This window comes from Aptenodytes forsteri, unplaced genomic scaffold (genome assembly GCF_000699145.1).
Source record: "Aptenodytes forsteri isolate BGI_AS27 unplaced genomic scaffold, ASM69914v1 Scaffold143, whole genome shotgun sequence".
In the NCBI taxonomy this organism is placed as follows: domain Eukaryota; kingdom Metazoa; phylum Chordata; class Aves; order Sphenisciformes; family Spheniscidae; genus Aptenodytes; species Aptenodytes forsteri.
The window spans coordinates 4,769,521-4,789,499 of NW_008794951.1; the positions used below are offsets into that span (position 1 = coordinate 4,769,521).

The window sequence follows — 19,979 nt, forward strand, 5'->3', positions numbered from 1 at the left end:
CTCCCATCCTGCCGCTTCTTCAATAGCTCCATCCAGAAATCTCCTACTCGGCATCAGCTCTGCACGCTCACGCCCATCAGCATTTTTGCAGGCTCTGCAGAAGGGTATTGATTCCTGCTCATAGAGCAGTTATGTCTGAAGAAAAGCCATTGCGTTTGCCTGGGTGGGCTTAGAAAGCTGGCCTCGCTATGCCGTGCGGATCCCTTCTTCACCTTTCCACTTCTGCCTTCCCCATCGATCCACTGAAAAGTGGGGTTTGCTCACCCACCTCGCCCCAGCCCCCTTGCTTTCCTTCTAGACCCTGCAGGCAGAGCTGCCTATGATTTTTTTTTTTTTTTATTTTATTTAATACTGCTAAGTCAGAGGCATCAGAAATCTGCAGCTGGCAACTTCAGGCTGCTTTCCAGCTCCTCTATCCAGACCTGCCAGCAGACGTTTTCGGTTTTGGTTCTCAGATCTCCATTACAGTCTGGTCTCAAAACAGCAAATCCACCAGCCCTCCAACTGTGCATGTTCAACTCCACAGCCTCAAAGCTGTTACAAACGAGCCGCTCACGAGAAACGGGTATCCCTCTGACGCGTCTTTCTTTGGCGGAGAGCAATACGCTTCAGATCTCTTTAGCACAGTTTGGTGCCTGGTTTTCCCCTCCTACTCGATTGTAGGCTGGTAAGCAAAGACAGCTCCTCAGATCTGGCGATGTTAAAACTCTTCTTTATCAGTAACTCCACTTACCTCTGTGACAAGGTGAAAATTGTACTTGAATTTCTGACGCTTTTCTGGAGAATTTAAGCAACGCTGAACTGTGAGTGCGTGCATCCATCCTCCTGCTGCCTTTCCCTCAGCTCCCCACTCCTGGGTGTGCTCTGCCCTTCCCACAGGGATTTCTGGGCCCAGGTTTTATTCAGTCGTGGAGGAGAAGTGAGAGCTGCAGTTCATAAGTCATATGAAATTTCACTTAAAGTTGAACTAATAACTTGAGAGAAGAGAGATGGGAAGAGAAAAGAGGGATTTGCATGCCTCAGGTTCACCCCACTCTCCAAAAATCTGACTGAAGAAAGCAAATTTGGAGATGTTAAGTCAGTTATGAAGTTTAACAGGGTTGTATACATTTAAAACAAAACTCCCGATAGACGGAGCAAACCCCCCGGTCAGGGTTTGTCCCTGCTCCTGGCCGGGGGCCGAGCGCTCTCCCCAGGCAGAGAGGACTCGAGCCTGGCATGCAGCATGCACGAAAGAGCCCAAAGGAGAAGGCAAGGCTTGCTGAAAGAAAGCTGGGTTCAAATCTTAAGGAGCAATACAGATCTGAGATACAGAGAGCTTGAAATTAAATATAAATTCAACAGTGGAAAAAGTTGCCAGAGATATTTAGGGTTTGTGTATGTACGTTACATATATATACACATATATATATATATAAAGACCAACAAATCCTATCTGTATGCAATGTGAGCAAGATGTTGCTATAGTAATCTTAATTTTACATTCCTTACGTTAAGAAGAAGATTGCAAGTTGTTTGACACGCAGACTGTCTTTTTGTTATAGCATGTGCTGCATTTAACCCTGTGGGACTCTGTTCTCTGCCTCTTGGAGCTATGGAAATAGAAATAACTACTAGCAATAGTAAATAAATAAAATCATCACTACACGGCAGCCTTGGATTCAGTTTCCTTTAAAAAAAGAGAAAAAGAAAGAAAGAGGCAGACAGAAAAAGAAACTGCCTGTGCACATTAGCATTGAGTTTAGGCTTGGACACGGACACGTCCTTAAGGATGGGCAGAGACCCAGGGAGCAGCGTTGGGAGCTGCTGGGGGAGCAGGAGAGTCCTGGGTGGGAGCAGGAGAGCAGGGGGCGGGAGGGGTGGTGCCTGCTTCGGATTTCATGTGACACCAGCTGTAAATCAGAAGTGACTCCGCCAAAGCCAGGAAAGGCACAGGGGTACCAAAAAGGATAGAAAGCAAAGTGAGGCTCCGGCGCTGCAAACGTGCTGCAGTGGAAGACTTCTCCAAAACCTGATGTGCCGGTGCGGGATGGGGGCTTTCTGCCCACACTGAGGGTCTCTGCCTGCAAGATGGGGAACTAAAGATAAAATTCCAACACTTCTCTCAAAACAGCCTCCCTCTCCGGTAGGAGCCCTGCTCATTGGAGGGTGGTGAGGGGACACCCAGCACGAATGCTGGCTGCACCCCTGCCAGCTCCGCTCAGCCACATGGCCAGACAGCGGCACAGCCAGGCTTTGAGCGCGCATCCACCCATTGCTCTCGCACAAGACATCTTTAAGCAGCGACGAGGCCATGTTCAGGGCCGTCTGTCACCCCGGCAGGAGCTGAACAGCTTCACGGTGGTGGTGAAAATCTCCAGCAGAAAGCGCCCAGGAGCTGCACCTACCAGCGAAATAGGAGCATCTTTCTTTCATCTCCCTTGAAGAGCAAAAGCAGACAGTGCATTAAGGCCACCCCCCAACGCCTCTGCCCCACAGCAGCTAACCCCCAGCTGGGTCCCCCCTCCTGAGAGGGGCTGGGGGCTACCAGCCTCCAAAAGCTGGGGACCCGAGCCCTCCCGGGGAAGAGGAGAGGCAGCGCTTTGCTTCCCTGGGTTTGCTGGAGCTTCAGGCAGTGACAGGCCGGGGAGAGGTCTGAGGTTGGGTATCCACGCAGCCCGTGGGTACATCCCATGCTCTGCAGAGGCAAGCGCTGCCTTCGAACATCCTCACCCGGCATCGGCTCCCGGGCGCGTTTCTTTTCTCCAGATTGATGGTGTTTACAACTCCAGGCGTCGTCTTAGTCATCTATGATCTCTGGCCATGAGCTGGTCTCTTTGGGACATTGGGTGACAAGTATTGTTACAGTGCCAAGGAGATGGGACTCTCAACTGCCTGTGGCAGGCAGATCGCTGTGAAATCATGATTTATCTGGAGTTAAATTAAGTTATGTCTCTCTTTTCTGCCTGCCCTGGCAGCGGCTGCATACAGGTGTGCTGTATTTCTTCCTCTAAACAGGAAAACACGGGGCCATTTACCAACGGCTAGAGATCAGAAGGTGCCCGACCGTAAACTCCAGGACAAAGCTCATCTGAGCGTATTTGAGGGAGGGACCTGACAAGTGACAAACAGCCGAAGCTGAGTTCGCTCTATTTTGGCTTACGCCATTGCTTGGGGAATCACGGGAAGGGAAAACAGGTGAATTATCGTCACCTCTAGACTTAAACAAATGGAGGCTTCAAACAAAATTGCATTGCTTAGACATTCAGAGGGGGAAATATTTACCTCGCGTGCAGAAATAAATGTTAGAGTTTATGAGTCATATAAAGCCTTTTATGCTGAAAATCCCCTTCTGGATGAGGATGCGGATATTTCTTATTGTGGTCTTGATCCATCTAATTTATTTGCAGAGCAAAAGGATCAGGAAGGGCATTATTCTCCAGAAGATTTGGCAATGGGAAGAGTTCTTCCAGTGGGGGCTGGATGCCCACCTGCACCTCCCCATTCCGGCTTGTACAGGTCCCTTAGCCCACCCAGGCAGCCCCCATCACCCCTGGCAGGAGAGGCACTGGGTACCTCTTTGCACCGAGGGTTTTGGAGTCGTGGCATGCCCGGCTGCAATAACAGGATTGCTCTGCCACATGGCTGCTCCCCAGGACCAGGGGATGGAGCAGGGCTACAGCACCTGGGGCTCCTCCAAAACCCCCTGTTCACAGACAAAAGCAGGCTTCGGGGGGGCACGGAGCTGGGTTCAGGGTGCATGAGGAGCAGAGCAAGGTGGAGCACATGAATACATTAATGAATGAGCCAAAGATGGGTGACCCTAGCCCTTGGGGTGCACTACACCCTAGCCGCTGGCACCACATCCCGGAGGGAGGCAGCCAGCAGCAGATCCTGGGAGCGGCAAAGGCAGGAAAAATGCATTCGTGTGCAAGGGGGTCTCGGGGTGACTGGCAGTGAGTTCAGGCAGCACAGCAGTGCAGAACGAGCCTGGCCCAATTCCTCTGCCTTTTGGGAAAGACGTTGCTACTGCTGGAGCCTCACGCCTTCCAGAAAAGCGCCATTCCCTCCATTGCTGGTGATTTATTTGGGAAGAAGCCTCATTTTTCACTGATCATATTAGAAGCACAGAATGGATTACAGCATGGAGTAACCTTGATAGCTGAGAAATTCAGTGTATGCAAATATGAGCCTTAAATGGCTCTTTCTGTGAAAGATTAGCTTGTAGGAGGGACGTCTTTGCGATATGGCACCAATGAATAGACTGGTATTTAAAAGCAGAGACTTTGCCACAAGCCACAATACACGGTCCACTGACATCTACACACAGCAGCTTTTCCCTGTGAGCACAACTTGCATCTCTGCTCTGCAAACCTGCTCATTTCACTGCACAGCCCCATGCCCTTCGGGGTGCCCGGTATACCAGCACACGTGCACCAAGAGATGCCAGGCTGCTAAAAACAAACCACTAAGTCACCAGCAGCATCCACGAGCTCCCAGGCCCACCCATACCGTTCCCTCGCACCTAAACTGCAGCCCAAGGAGGGAGCACCAAGGGCCTGGGCTGTTTTGTCCTCTCCCACCTCCTCCAGCTCCTCGGAGCTCAAGTATTAGAGGGGAGCAAGCGCAGGTATGAAGAGGGATGAGATGAAACTCGTGTTTTCCCTGGACTGATGCTGCCCATTGCCTGGGTCACCTGGTGCCAGGCTGTGGCGAGCATCCTCCCTTGGACGTCCCTTACAGCACCCAGGCTGGACCCACCACCTCCAACCAGCTCAGGGATGGACAGGGATGCACAGGGATGCTGTGCAGTGTGTGGCAGCTGCCTGAAGATGGCAAGCCAACACTGCAGTTTATAATACATGCAAATAACCCCACTGGAGGAAGAAGGGGGCTCCCTACAAATAAGAGGGCTATATTTTCTTTGCAGCCCATGTAATGCCAGAGCAGAATTTAAATTGCGGTGTTTATCAAACAGGTCTGAGCCTTTTTTCTTTCCTCCTCTTTGTTAAACACTGCCCGTCTTACAGAATTTCGAGTGGTACTCCTGGTACTGCACCAGTCCTCAAGCTCAAATGCAAAGTCTGAGGAAGAAATTGCAATGCATCCTTTGGCACCAGGGAGCCATAGAGCTAGTGTGTGCATGCAATAATTTATCCTAAGCCTTCTAGTGGCATTTTATGTCTTTTTGCTGTAGTGCTATTACAGCTTTGATTACTCCATTTTTATGTTTGTCAGCACAGCATATGGGCAAGATAATTTGTATTCAAAGTATTAAACTGGTAATGTAAATTATTAAAGACCCAATTCATAAAAGCATTACACACCATATGCAGATTCCTTCCCCTGAACTCTCCCTTCCTCCTCCTCCTCATTTTGCAGACCTGGCTTAACGCAGTTTGAGCGGGATCGGGACCGCTGCCAGTTCCTACCCCATGGGCACCAGGTTTGTCCGAGTGGATGTCAGATGAAGACCCAGCACCTTCCTCTTCCTGCTGCCTCCTGCACAACTCATTTATCCCCGGGTGCCTGTTACCCATCAGCTCATCTCATTTCGGCATCTCTGAAGATATGATAGAGAAGAAACTGTTTTCCCATTTTTACCCTAACCCCCGTTTGCTGCAGAGCAGCCTCCAAAGTATGTACATCTCCAAGTGCAGCCATTGCAAGGAGGCGTTGGAGCGGGCACAGGAGGAGGAGGAGGTGAAGACAACCGCTGTGGCGGTCCCGTCTCACTGCCCGTCTCGGGCTCCACACATGCAGGATGATGGCAGCTTGCCTCTGGTTTTGTGGTGGGGGCTGCCATGCCTGTGGGCAAGCACCCGGCCCTCGTGGGCAACAGGTCACCTCTCCCTGTGCTCAACCTCAACAGGATTCCAGCAGTCACTCCAAAGGGCTGGGGGCAGCGAAACCTGCCGATCCTGCAGGGAAATGGGGCTTTTCAGCTGTAACCCCTGCAATAACAGGCAACCCATTTCAGTAGCTGTTTACCAGACCATACACAGTACCATCATGTTGAGCAGATGCCGTCTTCCGTTTTTCTCATTACCAAGATTTACTGTCTTATAAGCTTATTATTGACTGAGGCTTTAGGCTTCCTTTAGGGCTGAGGCCAAGGGGAATGCAAACTCCCAGCGGCTCCTGTTTGCAGGAGCATCCCCCACCAAAGCCGTCAGGACTGACCCGGTGCTTGGGGCTGCCTCCCCCAAACCTGGACCCCTCTACCTCGTAGCAAAGACTTTGGCAGCCCAGAAGGGTAGCAGGGAACTGCAGTGTGCCCTGTCCCTGCCATGGGTCTCCCAAAGCCCCCGGGCAGCCCCTTGGGCTCTCCACCCGGCATGGGGCAGTTCCAACACATCGCGCTGCCGGCGCTTCTGAAAAATTACATTAAAATGGAGCAAGAATTGGGGCCGTAACGCTTAACTGCACTTAGTCTGTGTAAAATCACGCAAGTCTCCTAACCTAGAGTCCCCTCCACAACACACAAACGCTTTTTTGGCCCTGATTTTCAGGAGAAATGCACTCCTCCTCCCATCCTGGGAGGAAAAAGAGGATTTTGTATCCGGCTTCCAGAGGTTTGGCATCCAGGGGGCCCACAGGTGACCCCAGGGGAGCTGTACCACTTCTCCAGACCCCCTTCTCTCCAGCCAAAAATTGCTGCTAACACAGACCAAGATGCAGGCTCTCCGGTACGCTGGCACTGAGCAACGGAACCGCTTTACCTGTGCATCCACACACCGCCCAGCACTCAAATCACTCTCAGCAGTGGCTCTCTAAGCTCACACAGAGAAAATGTAAGGACATCATCTTTCAACCCCAGTAGGACACAAAGGCACCCAAAAAGTAAAAACGCTGCCAGTACCTGCTGGGTCTCAGCTCTGCTCCCCTGTCAGGTCTCCTCAAAAAACAAAAGGCAGTTTTGCCAAAAATAGATGATAAAACAAGGTAGAGCAGCAGGAGCTGCTGGCCATCAGTACTGTGCTGAGAGGCCCACGGGCCGGATTAGCATGTGCGTAGCTAACAGGTAAAACAAGAACATCCCACACAAAACACAAAAAATAGAAGCTTGGTCCTTTCCTTCTCTCCCTAAATTTTGCACATCTTTGACACGACACAGGCATGTTGCACCAAGTCAGCGCTTTCAGTGGACATTACTGCACGGCTGCATCGGGCCCACTCCTCAGTCCCACTTTTAATTCCCTGGGGCATCGTGTCCGGCAGCAACTGGCATGTGTCCTTCGACCACCCTTTGTTAATGCACTGCCCGGGTCCCCGCTGCCCTGGTACCTGCCTCTTTTCTGCAGCATTTTTTTTTTTTTAATTAAAAATCCCCTTGCTTTTGTCATCCTAAGCATGACCCAAAGCATCACCAAGCTCTTGCATCTGCTGTATGGTGACACATTTGTGCCTGGAGGTCCCCTCTTTACCTTCTCCTAAACCACTTCACTTTGGCTTTGCCAGAGATGGGGCAGGGTGGGAATTACACTGCCCACCCAACAAGGCACCTATCCCAAAACTGTCGGTGCCAGCTTGCTCAGCACGATGTTTCCCACCCGGGGGCAGGCGTGCTGCTCTTCAGGCAGCAGTGGATATTTGGTGGGAGCGCCGCAAGGCTCCAGCTGTGCACAGCCATGTTTTGGCACATTACAGCTGTGGCCAAAGTTGAAGCTGCCGAGGCAGGTTGTCCAGAAAGGGGGTGGAAACATGAGCAAAGCAAAGCGCTGGAGTTGGAGGAGGTGTGTGCTCCATTTCTCCAAGAGGCTGGTAAAGAAATGACTTTTTGGGGAAAAACAAAAGCAAAACAAACCACTATTTGGCTATTTCTATTCACAACATATTTGGAATTCCTTCTCCAATATTGTGTTTTCAAAAGGGCAAAAGCATTTTTCAACTCATATTTCATTATCAAATGAAAAAACCCCACACATCTGTCCCCGCTCCACCCACGGCTCTGCATCCCAAGCCATGTCCTCATCCTCATCCCCACAGGGGGACGGGGCAAGGGGCTGAGCAGGGGGGCAGCAGGACGGGGCAGGTGAAACCGACCCCGGACGGACGGCAGCTGCCCGCAGCAGATGCTGGCAGCGGCAGAAGCAGCCCTGCGCTCTAACGATGGGCTCAACTTTCGGAGACCCGGGCTGTGCACATGGGAAAGGTTCAGGAGCCTTGAGTTTGATTTCTCTCCTCTTCTCCCATGCGTTTGCTTTTCTATTGGGCTCTGCAGAGCTGCACCTGCCCAAAAACGCAGGGAGCACTGTGCACCCGCCATCCACGTAACACCGGCCACGGGCGCATGCAACGTTTCTCCCGAAACCTCAAAGCAGCAGGCAGCGGTGGTGTGCGCAAGCAGCGCCGTAAAACCAGAGTGAGTCCCTCCAGCTTCCGAGGGTGAGCTTCTCCTGCTCTGCTTGTGCTGGTGATGGGGTTTGCATTAAACGCACAGAGCTCTGCTGGGGAGGGCGGGGTGCTCCGTAAATAACAACAGAAATTGTTATTTCAGAATACATCCACAGAGAGCAACCGCGATCCCAGCGCGCTGTTCATTTTCAGCGCATATAACCCATATAATGAAGACGCAACCCACCCCAGCAGACAAGCTAAACAGCAGGCTTCCAGATGTCCACCCTGCTCACCCATCTCAGACTCCTAATCCCCTACTTTGTCTGAGCTCTAGCTGATTTCTGATGCATTCAGATTATCCAGCGAGCATAACTGCTAGCGAACATCTGAATATTTCCCCCCTCCATCTCACATTTCACCTTGGAGAAGAAGCACTTTACGGAGCCCAGGCCCTTCTTTATCAAGCCAATTAGTGTAACACAAAAGCAGTTAATAGGACCAGGCAAAGCTCAATGGCCTGTAAAATCCCCAATATTTCGAGATGGGCTGAAGCCAAATATGACTGGTTTTTTTTTAAAAAAAAAAATAAAAAAAAAAAAAAAAAAAAGGAAAAGCCAAGGGTGAGTCACTGGAGCACTGGCCTTTCCCATTAAAAAGAAAACCCAGCCCAGCGAAAAGCCAAGGGTGAGTTACTGGAGCACTGGCCTTTCCAACCACATTAAAAAGAAAACCCAGCAAACTCGTCTAACACACAAGCCAGTTCACATATCGTAAAGGAAAGTTTACAAACAGAGCAGCTATAATTCCTTCTATAACATTGAAGGACCAAAGTTTGCAAGGAACAAAAGGAAATGATTAACAGGGGAAATATGCATGGTACAAAAAAGATTTTTTAGTCCAAAAAGGGATGTCCATATTTAGAAACACTTGATTCCTGTTGTCAGGGCCCTGCTTTTTCCTGAATGCGTTTCTCCCCCGTGAAAGAAAGAAGTCACAAAGGGAGTTTGTGCGCAGCCATGTCACATGCACACAGGGCACCACTGATTTTCCTCCAGGATTAAGGGAAAAATGCAAAGATTCCAGAGCAAGCAAATAAATAAATAGAAATAATCATGTCCATATTTAGGAGATGGCTTCTAGCAAACTGGCAGCTCCTCCGGCAGGATCCCCTCTCCCGTCACAGGCACCCTGAGCCCTTTTTGGGGTGGGCTGCCCCCACGGGACCCTCCCCGCAGGGCTGCCTGAGCACCCGCATCCACAGCAAGAGGACGGCTGTTGCTTCCTTTGCACTGTGGGGCCTAAGGCAATCCCGCTCTGGCTCGCGGAGATTTGCAGCTCTGCTTTGGGAGAGGCTGTCGCCTGGCAGCTTTGCAACACGCTCCGGCACAGCCCCACCACCTCCTGCGAGAGCTGGTGCCGGAGCATGGCCTGGGAAGGGGGTAAATGGGGAAAAGACCCTACCAGAGCACCTCTGAAGGGCAGGAAACTCATGTTTAGCAGGATGAGAATATATATGAAGGTGCTTCCCATCCACACATTAATTAACACCTTATCTCACCCCACAGCAGCCTATTCCTGTTCCCTGCCATGAGAAGGTGTTCCCAGCCCAGCCCAACAAGTACGCTACAAAAACCCAGCATGGCCGCAGTACAGCCCAACGTATTTCATTGGCCATAACCATCTCCACGAAAGACCCGAGCACAAGCTACAGCAAACATTTTTGAGACCACCCGTTCCCTTTCATCTATACTAGCTGCCGAACCTTATTTCACAGGGCCGGCTGTGAAATACAGCACCATATGGTCCCCGACACAGAGAGAGACCCTGCGGGCTGGATGCCGTCTGCTCAAGGCCCGGAGACCCGCATCCCTTAGCCACCTCCCGCTCTTGTTTCCCACCTCCATCACAACCGCTCGGCTCCACGTGCATCGGCTGGTCTGGCACGCTCCCAGCCAGCAGCGGCTCGTGCATCGCCACAGCCTCCACCCTCGCCCCGATGCTGCCGTGAGCACAAAATCTCAGGGGAACAGCACCAGTGGGTGGTCTGAGCTGGCACAGAGCACACCAGCTGAAGATCTTCCCTAAAGCATCCGACTAGCGGGAAAACACAGGCCAGTCTGCTCCCAAAATTTGGGAGTAAGTTACACCACCTCAAATAAGCCATTGAGTCCAATTTGCTGACCACGGCTGCTTCGCCGGGCAGGGAATGGGAGGAGTGGAGGAAACGAAACAGCTGAAGAAAAGTGTCTTTAAAAGCTAAGAGATCTGTGAAACAGCACCTGGAAATAAGCATTGTGGGGGCATGCATTTGGGGGGTTTGGGGGGAGAACAGAGAGAAAAGGGGTTTGGGGGCTTCTTTCCACTTCACACTTGGAAATATCAGCCTGAAGCACTGTTGGAGAGTTGGCTTTTTAAGATGTCACCTTCCAGTAAAAGAGGAGCATCAGGGCGATCTTCCCTGGGTCTGCAGGAGTATTTCTTGGTGCTCCCCACAGATGAGTAATCACATGTTAATAGAAAAGGCAAAGGGCTGAGCCTGTAAGGGAGACACCTTCGCTTTCCCCCCAGGCAAAGCACCAAGAGGGGACAGCAACATACTGCAAAGATGTACAGGGAATAGTAGAAAACAAACAAGGCCAAGTCCTCCTAATGTTCAAAGCCATCGAAGGCCTTTTGCAAGTCACCCTCAAGGTTCAAAATACCAGGTCTGGCCTAGCTGATTTTTTTTGCTAGGCAAATCTCTCTGGTGGGGAATCACCAACGAATGAAACACGAGCGACAGTGAGGAACGAGAGATCTTTAGTTAGACAGTTTAACGCTATTTGGTCAGGTTTTATTCCACTTCCAGACAAGCCCTTGGAAGAAAGGGTTCTCTTTAAGACCTTTACTGACACCTTGATCTTTGAGCTTGGTTTGAAAAACCTCCCAGCAGCTTGCAAAAATTAAGTTACTATATGAAGCAATGAAATAAAGCAATAGAAGACCCAGCGCATGTTTCCTTTTGCTCTCCCTGCTACTGGGGCGTAACATTCGCTGGGAGCTGCAGGCAGCAATACCTTAAACAACTGCAGAAGCCAAGCCCAGAGAAGATCCCCAGCCTGAGCTCTAAAGCTAAGGAGAACAAAAACTTGACCAACATATTTTTAAAGAAAACTGGAGACCAAATTGCCCCTGCTTCCACCTTTCTCAAGCCTCTTTTGCAAGACCATGAATTATTGCTGGTACAGCCCAGGTAACACATAGTGAAAGAGCAATCACACAGTAATTAGCAACAGCCAAGAGACATTTGTCTCAAGCAATCCCTCAAAGCACTTCACCCTTCTACACGTATTAATTTTCTAAACTAACATAAAGCAAATCTTAAGCTTCACAAAGAAGCAGTTAAAAACACTCACAAGTTATAATCGCTTACAACAACAAAGCTAGACCATGTTTGATTAATATTTTAAAAAAGAGCATTTTTCTGACTTGAAATACCTGAGGGAGCTTTACAAGGGGAGGGGCTGGGAAGAAAAAGCAACTCTATCGCTCGTAGCATCCTACCTGCCTCTCTCCTTACACAGGTTTGGCTGTAGCAGCACGCACAGGCGTGCGACACCCACGCAGAGGGGCTGCTCCTGCTCCTTGGGTGTCTTGGCAGGGAGCACCCAGCCAGAAGCAAGACAAGGCGGCAGGTACGGGGGCAGAGCAGCAGTACCCTGCACTTCAGGGGCTCAAAAGTCAACCGCAAACACCGTCAAAACACCCAGTCCCACAGCAAGGCTCGGTTCCCAGCTGTGATTTTCCCAGCTGCTGGATTCAGCCAGGGACATGAAGTCAATTGTGTCGGGGGGACACAATTTCAAGACAGGCATCCTCTTACCACGGTCAATGCGTTTTCATCTCTCAACATCAACAAGACAAAGATTTGGTTTTATGCATCCCAGCCTCCAAAAGGTCTTAACCACAGCACCAGTTTGCTGCTCAGCACAACACCCAGGCTCCCCAGTCCTGGGGAGGCCACTTACCATCTGTGCTCTGGCTTAACAGAAAGACTAACCCTGGTTTAGCTACTTCATAGGTGTTTCTGTGAGGCCGTGCCACATCCAGGAACAAGAGAAGGAGGTACTCACCACCCAGGAGACATAGCTGTCAGCTCTAGCAGGGCTGTGGCTGCTTCCTCCTGCCTGGTTTAGGGATCCAGGTGCAGGAGGGCACTCAGGGAAGAGCTCTTAGCAGCAGACAACTCCAATCAAGATCGTTAGCACAGGCATAGAGCCACCCCTCATCCACATCCTGCTTTAGCACATACGCATCAGACCTATCAGAAGGGTGAGATGTTTGCAGGGCATTGTGAGCACAGGTCGCCAAATGTTGCCCAAGCAGGTGTAGGCACATGCCACGCTCCCACCAGAGCCCAGCCTGCCGTAAAGGGATGAAGGCACCTCGTAGGGCATGAAACCCCTCATCAGGCATGCTGGTTATTTGGTGCTTTCTCCACTGCAAGCTGAAACATGTTTGGAGAGCAACTGTTTGGTAACGGGGTCTCCAGCACACTTCGTTTTGCAGCGCAGCTGCAATTTGCAATTCAGTTTATTGCATTAAAATGTGGTTCAGCCCTAGTGGAAAGAAATAAATATGTCACTTGTCACAGTTCCTCCCGTTATCTTTTAGAGGAGAGCGAGCTCAGGCTAACATTCATAGAGGGGAGCATGGCGCTTGTCAGAAAGCGAACAGCAGTGTTGCCATAAATGCAGTGTCCTGCTCTCGCCCCAGCAAAGCCAGTGGGGACGTCCCATCCCAGCCCCCTCTCCTGGTCCAAGCTCTGCTTCCCAAAACCCTCAGCAGAAGAGGGCTTACTTGCGGGGTGTTTCTCTGCCCATGGAACAACAGCCTGAATGAGCAGAGGGAAAACATAAACTCGAGGTGGCTGCCAGAATTGTGCTGGAGGCTGGAAGCAAAAAGCCATTCACCTGCCACTGCCTGAGCCAAAGCCAACAGAAGCCCTTGCACCTCGCTGCTGTTCCTGCAGGGTTTATTACGAGTGAATAAAACTATATAAAAATCAGCTGTTCAAAGGGAGCAGATAACAGAGGTGTTTCGACTCTGCCTGTATCCCCAGTACGATCCCCAGACTCTCACCTTCCTATGGACCTCTGCTAGAGCTGCAGCCGTTCACTGCTAATTGATTCAATATGCATTTGGACTAGGATTTTTAATTAATTTTATTACAGAAAAATTAATGCACTGCTTCCCTACAGATGCATTAGGATACTGACACGAGCGGTAGGAAACCATCCTTCAGCACGGCTTTCGTTGTGACTGCTTGCAGGGAGCTAACCCCACACCAGCGGTGGGGCTTTCCTGATGCAGTCCCTCCCCCAGAGCCCCCCCCTCTAGTCTAAGCGCTCACTTTCAGCTCACGCCAAATATTTACCACGTTTCAACTGAATGTAGAAATGTATAGGCTACAGAGCAGCAGGAAAGCATTGCTCCTCTGCCTCCCCGGGTCATGCTAATAGACTGCCGGGCTCATTTGCAGCAGCGGCAGGCTCTGGCCTGCACAGAGCAGCTCGGCAGCCCCGTTCACCCCAGTTGGTTTGATTTCAGAGGGATATGGTGCATTTTGGTGGCAACTGCGTTCTCAAGACTACGTATAGTCCTGAGTGCAAATCAAACAGTACTAACCACGGAAAACGACCTGCACGATGCGGGTCAGTGCTGCCAGGCAGCACCCTGCCTGCCTCTGCCCATCTCCGCCCCACATCAGCACCAGCAGATGCTTTCCCTTCAGCAAAAGCTCTCACATCTCTGCCACTGTTTTAGGCATCCAGAGGGACCACACAACCCAATCGAGCCAACCCCTGCCTCCCCAGAGCGGCGAGCAGGCTTTAACAGCTGCAGTACTGGCACCATCCCTTCTTCTTAACCTAGCCCCTCATCTTCATAGCCCACCTCAGCTCGACTTCAGCAGGCGCAGGGGGGAGCAACAAATCACATTTTGCATTTTGGGAACAAAAGCAGTCCACAGTCAGCTGTCAAATTCACGCAAGGAAGAGTCTGTCTTCACCCATCCCTTTCCCCAAATCTATTTTATCATTACCCTTCTCTACATATAATGGAGTTAATAAGAGACATATTTACTCTGCTTGACTTAGGAGTAAAGTAAAACTAGAAGTTTTAGCTGTACAGCAGCCCAAAGCAGCAATGTCTGCTCTGAAATACCATAAGCATTTCAAAGCAGAAAGAGCATTTGGAGGGTGTTCTATCAAAAAATGGAGCTGGGTGAAATTAAGCAGTTCCCAATATTTGAGATGACATCTCAGAACACAAAAACCAGCGGTAGTGGCGGAAATCATGTGTTATTTATATACATTCACACTATGGTATTTATCAATGGCAGAGCACTGGGGGAAGAAACATCATCACTACGTCTGCAGTATCCGAATTTGAGTCCCTGGAGTCCTGCACTAGCATTGTATTGAACAGCATCCCCAAGGCAAGCCGTATTTTAGAAATTTGCAGAGCAGGAATAGGTAGTGCATCGTAAGGTTCAAGACCTTAATCAAGCCCTGCAACTCGATAGATTTCCAATATAACGAAGACAAAGAGGTGTCAGCTCTAGTCCTTATTTGCTAATACTATCAATAGGGGCTCAGCTCACTAGCAGTTAATTCAAAGCCAAGCTCGATTTGCACAGCAGTGATCTACACCAATTCCCATATGTGGCCAAGGGGAGATTTTGCCAACTAGACAATAGAAACAGTATTACAGCTCCTGAAATGATGCCATCACTTTTCTCTTCTGCTCCACCACTTCCCCATCAAATTTCCACGTACTGGAATCTCCAGCCGTCTTCCCCCTTGCATCAGAAGATGTGCGGAAAGGGTAGCAAATACAAAGGTACCTATTTCTTTTCCAGATGCAGCTTTATTGAGGCTTTTAAAATGCAACTTCCCATAAAATGGGGGCCAATTTCACACTTGTTTTCTTGTGCATTAAAGACACTAAGAACTGCCATAATTAAGCAATTATAGAATTATTTCTAAGTGATCCAACTGTAACTTAGCCTTAAAAAAAAAAAGTTGCCACATGTTGCTACATTTCATAAAAGTTTATTAGCTTGCTTCATCCGATACCAAGTTTTGCTTGGTTTTGCTTTCAGGTTCTAGTCCATCTCAACACTAGATCAGACTGTTTTGCCAAGACACTATGGCTGTTGAGAAGTCACAGGAAGCCAGATGTGCTACCCAAGTAGGCAACAAAGCAGTTTTATCCACATTAGAAGTAGCTACTGCCTGTAAGCCTGGCCCTCATTAATCTGCAGTTTGGCTCTAAGGAAGCAGTGGCAGCAGCCCATACCCACCGTTGTTACCCTGTCCTCTTAAGTCAGCTGCACACGGCAGCCCAACAGCTATTAATTCAAGTATCCCCACAGCCCCATCTCCTCCTCACTGCCAAGCAAACACTGACTGCTCACTACAGCCAGCACAAGGAAGGAATTCAAGGGTAGCAAGGGCGTGCTATAGTTTTCCCAGTTTGTGCAGTTTCCGCGTTAAGGAAAAATGAGGTTAGAATCGCCAGCTAGAGACCAGGTATTACCTTTCCCTTCCAAGGGCTCCAAAACATCTCCAGCTTGGATTTGGAAAGGCAGCAAGACGGCGACACAGCCAGCCAAAGGGGAAAGAGAGACCTGCGTCGCTCCCCCAACCCACCTCACAGCACCCAATTCGTATTAAAACTTGCATCATTAGAGAAAGGACACAGACTAAGTACCTGCGCCACGCTCCTACTTCAGCAGGGAGTTAAGACTAGGCGCCTGGCTCCTGCCACGAATTAAGATGCTAGAAAAAACCACAAGTCTGAAACAGTTTAACACAGGACAAAAAAGGCACATTTTAATATGTACAGCAATGCATTTGGGCTATAAATTTACCCAACACAACTGAAAAAAAAATCCAAACTATGCTTTTATACTTATTCCATGGTGTCAGCCTCATTCCTAGCCACCTACCTTTCTCTGCATCTCTGAATGCTGCTATATACACACACAAACAAACAATTACGTCATGAATGTTCATTTAGGCTCCCAAGTTCAAGTAATAAAGTTCAAACTTGCATAGCGTCTTATGCCACTCAGCCATAAACAGTTACGATTGCATATTAGCTTGAGCAGCCATCTCTTTCAATTCAGCCAGTTTTGACTGGCCACCATTTATTTTTATTTTTTTTTTTTTTTAAATCCTTGAGTCAGAATGTTTCCTAAGTCACCAGCCCTGAGGGATGCCACAGACTTCAAAATGAACCTCTTGCTGTTGTCAAGATCCTTTTAAACCAGAAATTTAGAGTGTTGTCAAGAACAGTTTTAAAAATGTAATACTGTTTATTTTGCTTCAAAAACATTTCAGCATTCTAAACATACAAAAAAAACAGAACGTTGCAAATTCGTTTAAGTACAGAGTGTTTTTGAACTTCAGTTGCTGCACTGGCTCTTCACTTAGTTGACGATGAAGAGATGTCTACAGTTTCAGTTTAAAAACTACCGCACTTAACTAAAAAAATCCATACACTTCTCATGCCAGCTGAACCCCCTTCCACAACTAAGAATGGCAGCAGAATGCTATTTCACTATATACAGAAAGACAACTTTAAGCTAAATGGACGCCCACTGTAGTGTAAATAGATCTACCCTCACAGTGCATGCTTTGGGCCATGGCACCCCGGGGAACGTACAGCCTTTCCGAGTAATCACTGCTCCTCTAAGGCATCATAACTCTAAGCATGTACCACAAGAATCTGTCTAGTTTTTACAAACTATAGATATGTACAGTTTATAACCCAGGATTTTCTAGCCAATAACCATATAGTAACACCACCTTACAAATTAAAAAAATGCTTGAAACATTTTTAAATGCTTTGTTACACCAACAGCAAAGTGCACAGAGTTAGGAGAACACTAGAGCGCCTTTTCATTTTAAAAATGTTTGGAAATATGTACAACTTTGATACAGTTTCAGGGTGCTCACTACACCCATGGCCACTTCATGTAAACCAGTTACAATTTCTAGAGCACTTTTAGAAACTACAACGCGATCGGAATCCAAATTTCTTTTTTTTAATTAAGCCTAATAAGGGCAAAAGACACCATCTCAAATAAGAGGTGCTTCATTTATGGTGTTTCCCCTACTCTATGGTATTCACATGGAGACAAGTATTGTACAGTTTTATTCATCATCATCATCTTCATCCTCCTCTTCTTCATCCTCCTCCTCCTCTTCGTCTTCTTCCTCTACCTTTTTCCGAGCAGCTTTGGTTGCTGCTCCCTTTGCGCCATCAAACTTTCCTTTAGACTTGTAGTCTGCAACATCCTGCAAAGTCAAGGGGATGTCTTAATTTGCTCTAAGCAGCAAACACACACAGCATTTGTACAGCAGCAGGCGTTAACGTAAAGAGACTGGCCTTCCGCAGCTGCACCCCGGAAAGGGGAGACAGCCAGCATTGTAGTACACAGGTATGCAGACACCTAAGCGTACTCAACTGCCTCCGCATGATGGAGGCCTTGAACCCTGCGTTCATGGTTATTTCTTTGAGGAGGAGAAGAGAACCCAGCCTCTCTTAAAAGTTTCCTGCTAACGGGACAAAGCTCCTTTAACAGCACAGCAAACCTTTTGCTGGAGCAACACAAGCAGCCGCTGCTGCGCATCACCAGGGGAAAGCTCTCCCTCCGCGCTGGAATCCGCCCGCGGCTCTCTAACCTACTCTGTCCCAACATACACAAAGTTTGGCTACGTAGCACGCAGCGCAATGAGAACAGGTCTGTAAGCTGGAGATGCTCGCTACGCTGGGGCCATCTTAGCTGGGTCTATGTTACAGAAACACATCAACACAAGAGTCGGTATGGAAGAGGCACAAGTGAAAACTAGCCTTACCTTCTCGTACTTCTCCTTCAGTTTAGCCGCCTTATTATTATAAGGCTGCTTTTCACCATCACTGAGGTTGTTCCACATTTCGCCCAGTTTCTTTGCTACATCCCCGATGGATATGCCAGGGTTTGTGGACTTGATCTTGGGGCGGAACTCTGAACAGAAGAGGAAGAAGCCAGACCTTGGGGAGAAGCACCAGAGGACAGTCAGCACTGCAGCAGCACGCCCAGGGAGCACCCCCTTCCTCCGTCCCTCACCCACAACATTCACACATGCACTCACACACCGAGTAGAAACACTTTTTTTTACTTAAAAAAAAACCAACAAACCCAAACATGTTTTGATTTTACTGAGGCCCAGACCTGCAGCCTTCACCCAATGCTGTTTTTAATCAAGTGTTGCCTATTCCCCCCGCCAATTTCATCTTTATACAAGTCTCACTGTGACCTGGTCATTTCTGTATCTTCCATCACTACGAGTTTAAGAGTACCAAGTACTGACAATTCCTGTTAGCGCTCTACATGCTCCAGATTACAAGCTGCCTAGAAGATTTACAAGACGGTATCAGTAAGCTATGAATATTACTGATACTGCTGTACCAACAGTATGCCCCATCTACTTCCTTTATGGAAACCTATCAGCTGCATTACAGGGCGTGAAAACAAACCCAAATACTTGTGCATTTAATGCCTCAAAGTTACTTACGGTGGTCGTTTTGGGGCATTGGGGTCCTTCTTCTTCTTGCCACCCTTAGCTGGTCCATAGTCCTTCATTTCTCTATCATATCGTACCTTATCAGCCTTTGCCATTTCATCAAATTTAGCCTTCTCCTTGCTTGACATGGTCTAAAAAACCAAAAAACAAGAAACCGAACCTGTGATTACCCAACTGTTCAATAGCTGGCAAACTTTAAGTAAACAAGCCAACACATACCAACTCGATAGGGGAGTTTCAGAATTTGTTTGTTTTCTAACTGGACCACCTTGGGGACGAAGGTCCTGTACTGGGGACCGCAGCCACAGTTGGCATACTCAGTGAGAGCGAAGCAACGGGAACGGGACAAGCACAGCCAGAGTCCTCCTCAAGGACACAGGCCTGGAGGGAGGTAGCTGCTGAAGGGCACTGCTTGGGAACAGGAAAAAAGGCCAGGCTGTAGTGGAAGCACCTAAACGGGTGGATACACCGGGCTGAAGCCTTCACAATCATTACAGGAGTCAGCAGCACCCGATCAATGGCCGGGACACCTTGCCAAGAATGGCACACAGACCAAAACAGTACTGGCTCTCTTCATGTTCAGATGCACGCACACCATCCTAGCAGATACCACAAGAAGTTACCCCTTCAGGAAGTCACAAATTAAGGTACCTTCCACCTCTCCGAGCACTTCTTGGAAAACTCTGCAAAGTTGACTGGAACCTCTGGGTTCTTTTTCTTATGTTCCTCACGGCACGTCTGCACAAAGAAGGCATAGGCAGACATCTTGCCCTTGGGCTTCTTCGGGTCACCTTTAGCCATCTTGACTCTGTAGGGAAGAGGGAAAAGGGAAAAAAATAACAAGTGAATGCATGTATGGATGAATGTGTATACATATATGGTGTGCATATATTTACATACACACCCCACCATCCCCTGAAGTGATGTCCCATCAGTTACACATCCCTTTCTTCCCCCCAACACCTCCTAGCATCCCCAATACAGAAACTTATTCTTTCTTGACACTTGGGTTGCAGACTTGAGCCAAGTGAAACTAGTCACTGG

General features: G+C 48.9%; 1 protein-coding gene across 1 annotated transcript; it reads right to left on the reverse strand.

Annotated features, from left to right (window-relative positions):
• Positions 1-16,169: 16,169 nt before the first annotated feature.
• Positions 16,170-19,744, reverse strand: HMGB3 (high mobility group box 3). The gene is made up of 4 exons (XM_009275332.1): positions 19,587-19,744; positions 18,927-19,066; positions 18,228-18,402; positions 16,170-17,666 (listed from the first exon to the last, which is right to left on the reverse strand). Exons 1-4 carry the CDS (start codon positions 19,734-19,736, stop codon positions 17,523-17,525), a joined length of 609 nt encoding a protein of 202 aa, XP_009273607.1. The 5' UTR covers positions 19,737-19,744; the 3' UTR covers positions 16,170-17,522.
• Between the last annotated feature and the right edge of the window lie 235 nt (positions 19,745-19,979).